The following is a 2,045-nucleotide window of genomic DNA, read 5'->3' on the forward strand; positions in this document are numbered from 1 at the left end:
GTGGGTGTGTGCCCATGTGACTGGCCCCTGGCCCCAGGTGGAGCTGGAACGAGCCAAGACGCAGCTGACGTCCATGCTCATGATGAACCTGGAGTCCAGGCCTGTGATCTTCGAGGATGTGGGGAGGCAGGTGCTGGCCACTCGCTCCAGAAAGCTGCCGCATGAGCTGTGCACGCTCATCCGTGAGTACTGCGGGGGCAGTGAGGGGCTGCCACAGGTCTCAGCCAGGCTCAGAGGAGGCCGTCTCGCCCTCCTACAGGCCATGGGGGCCCGTGGTGTGTCTGTCACACCCGGAAGCCGGGGCCTTCACCAGTTGTCCTCAGCAGGGGTGGCCGAGGGCAGGGCCGTGGGGTCACAGACCTGGTCTCACTTCCTGGCCCCACCATGTACCTGCTGCCACCTTGGCAGGTGACCGCACCCTCTGCACCCCTGGGAGAGGCTGTCACTGCTTCCCCGAGTTGTTAAAGAGGACGCGAGTGAGTGGGTGGAAAGGGCTCAGTGGAGGACTGCTGCGTTCCGTGTGGAGTAGCAGTGGGTTGGAATGCCGCGCTACCGTTGCCGGCTCTCGGGCAGGAGTCTCAGCCCCAGGTTTCCGGGGCCCCCGTGAGTGACCTTAGGAGGCCCGAACTTCCTCAGACTGGGTGCCAAGTTGTATGTGCGTCGGACTCTTTGGGGCACAGGCTTAAAACGGCCCAGGCTGCCTACTAAGTTGGGGTGACTCAGGCTTATGGTGTCACCTGTGGGTATCTCCTGTCCAGGCCTGGAGTCCCGAGCACTTGCCCTTCCCCATGTGGGCCCTTGTCCTTCCCTCAGGAGCCTCCACTGAAATCCTCCGGCAGTGTCCAGCCTCTCGGGCCTCGTCTTCTGTAGAAAACAGACCTTCCTGGACCCTGTCGCTCCTGTCCTGGGGTTCCTGGTGCAGCCCTCTGGCCTCTCACCCCACCCTTCTGTCCACGTGGCCCTCGGGCTCGGGGTTTTCCTGCAGGCCCGTCCCAAAGGGAGCTCAGCAGACAAGGAGCTCGCTTTTCTGTAAATGTGACTCTTCCTGGGTGGGTTCGTCCTACATTTTTAAGTCATCGCCATGTCCCCATTTACTGAGAACTCACTTCTGTCACTTTTGGACTCACCCTTGGCTACACCCAGTGGCTGCCTTTGGGCCCAGGTACCCCCAGCAGCAGCGCAGCGTGAGTGAGTGGTGCAGACTGGCCACCCCTCCGTGTGTTTACTGATGCAGCCTCGGCGTGGAGGCCATGGCACACTTGTGTGACGTACATTTGCCCTCTGCACTAGGCAACGTGAAGCCGGAAGACGTGAAGAGAGTTGCTTCTAAGATGCTCCGAGGGAAGCCGGCAGTGGCCGCCCTGGGTGACCTGACTGACCTGCCCACGTACGAGCACATCCAGACTGCCCTGTCGAGCAAGGACGGACGCCTGCCCAGGACGTACCGGCTCTTCCGGTAGAGCCGCTCCCCGGCCTGACAGACCCAGGGGCTGCAGCTGGAGCCTGTTCCTGTGCGTGTTAGTTTGGACACGAATTTAGTTTAAAAAGCTGTCTGGTTGTATGAACAGTGCAAACAATGTCACCACAGCACCCACGCAGTTTGCGTTGCTTCAGAACTCAATGTGCCGATCAGTGGAGTCAGTGTTGTGCCTGACCGCCGCAAGCCAGCAAGCAGGTGCAGTGCCCAGCGCTGGAGTGCAGCGTGCCGTGGGGAGGCCGGTCAGTGCTCCCCCTCCTCAGGGGCTCTGGGCACACGGGGCTCCACAGGTTCCTTGGAGGAGCCCTGAGCCGGGAAGCAGCGGAGGCCAGCCTATCAGAGCCTCCCTGGAGGCCACCGTGCTCCTGTGTTGGCACCAGGACCCACCTCTGACAAACAGGACAAGGTGAGGGCCCAGTCTGCTCCGAGGAGAGCGGTCCATGCGTGTGCACGCGGCTTCCCTGGTAATAAACAGCTGGCATCTTAGCTCGGTGTTTTCCTTCTCGCCTGGGGAGGGGCGGTTCTTAAGGGCTGTCTGAATTGGCAGCTTTTCTAACATGGAGGCCTT

At 61.3% G+C, this 2,045-nt stretch overlaps 1 protein-coding gene across 3 annotated transcripts in view; it reads left to right on the forward strand.

The window, feature by feature from the left end:
- The window catches only part of PMPCA (peptidase (mitochondrial processing) alpha), a 17,436-nt gene extending 15,474 nt beyond the window's left edge, over positions 1–1,962 (forward strand). For all 3 annotated transcript variants that reach the window (XM_011985077.1, XM_011985078.1, XM_011985076.1), the window contains 2 exons: positions 38–182; positions 1,291–1,962. In XM_011985077.1, the coding sequence (XP_011840467.1) occupies positions 38–182; positions 1,291–1,460 (315 nt within the window). In that variant the 3' untranslated portion in view covers positions 1,461–1,962. The remainder of the gene's footprint in view (positions 1–37; positions 183–1,290) is intronic.
- The last annotated feature ends 83 nt before the right edge of the window (positions 1,963–2,045 follow it).

The sequence above is a fragment of the Mandrillus leucophaeus genome, unplaced genomic scaffold (genome assembly GCF_000951045.1).
Source record: "Mandrillus leucophaeus isolate KB7577 unplaced genomic scaffold, Mleu.le_1.0 Scaffold28, whole genome shotgun sequence".
NCBI lineage: Eukaryota > Metazoa > Chordata > Mammalia > Primates > Cercopithecidae > Mandrillus > Mandrillus leucophaeus.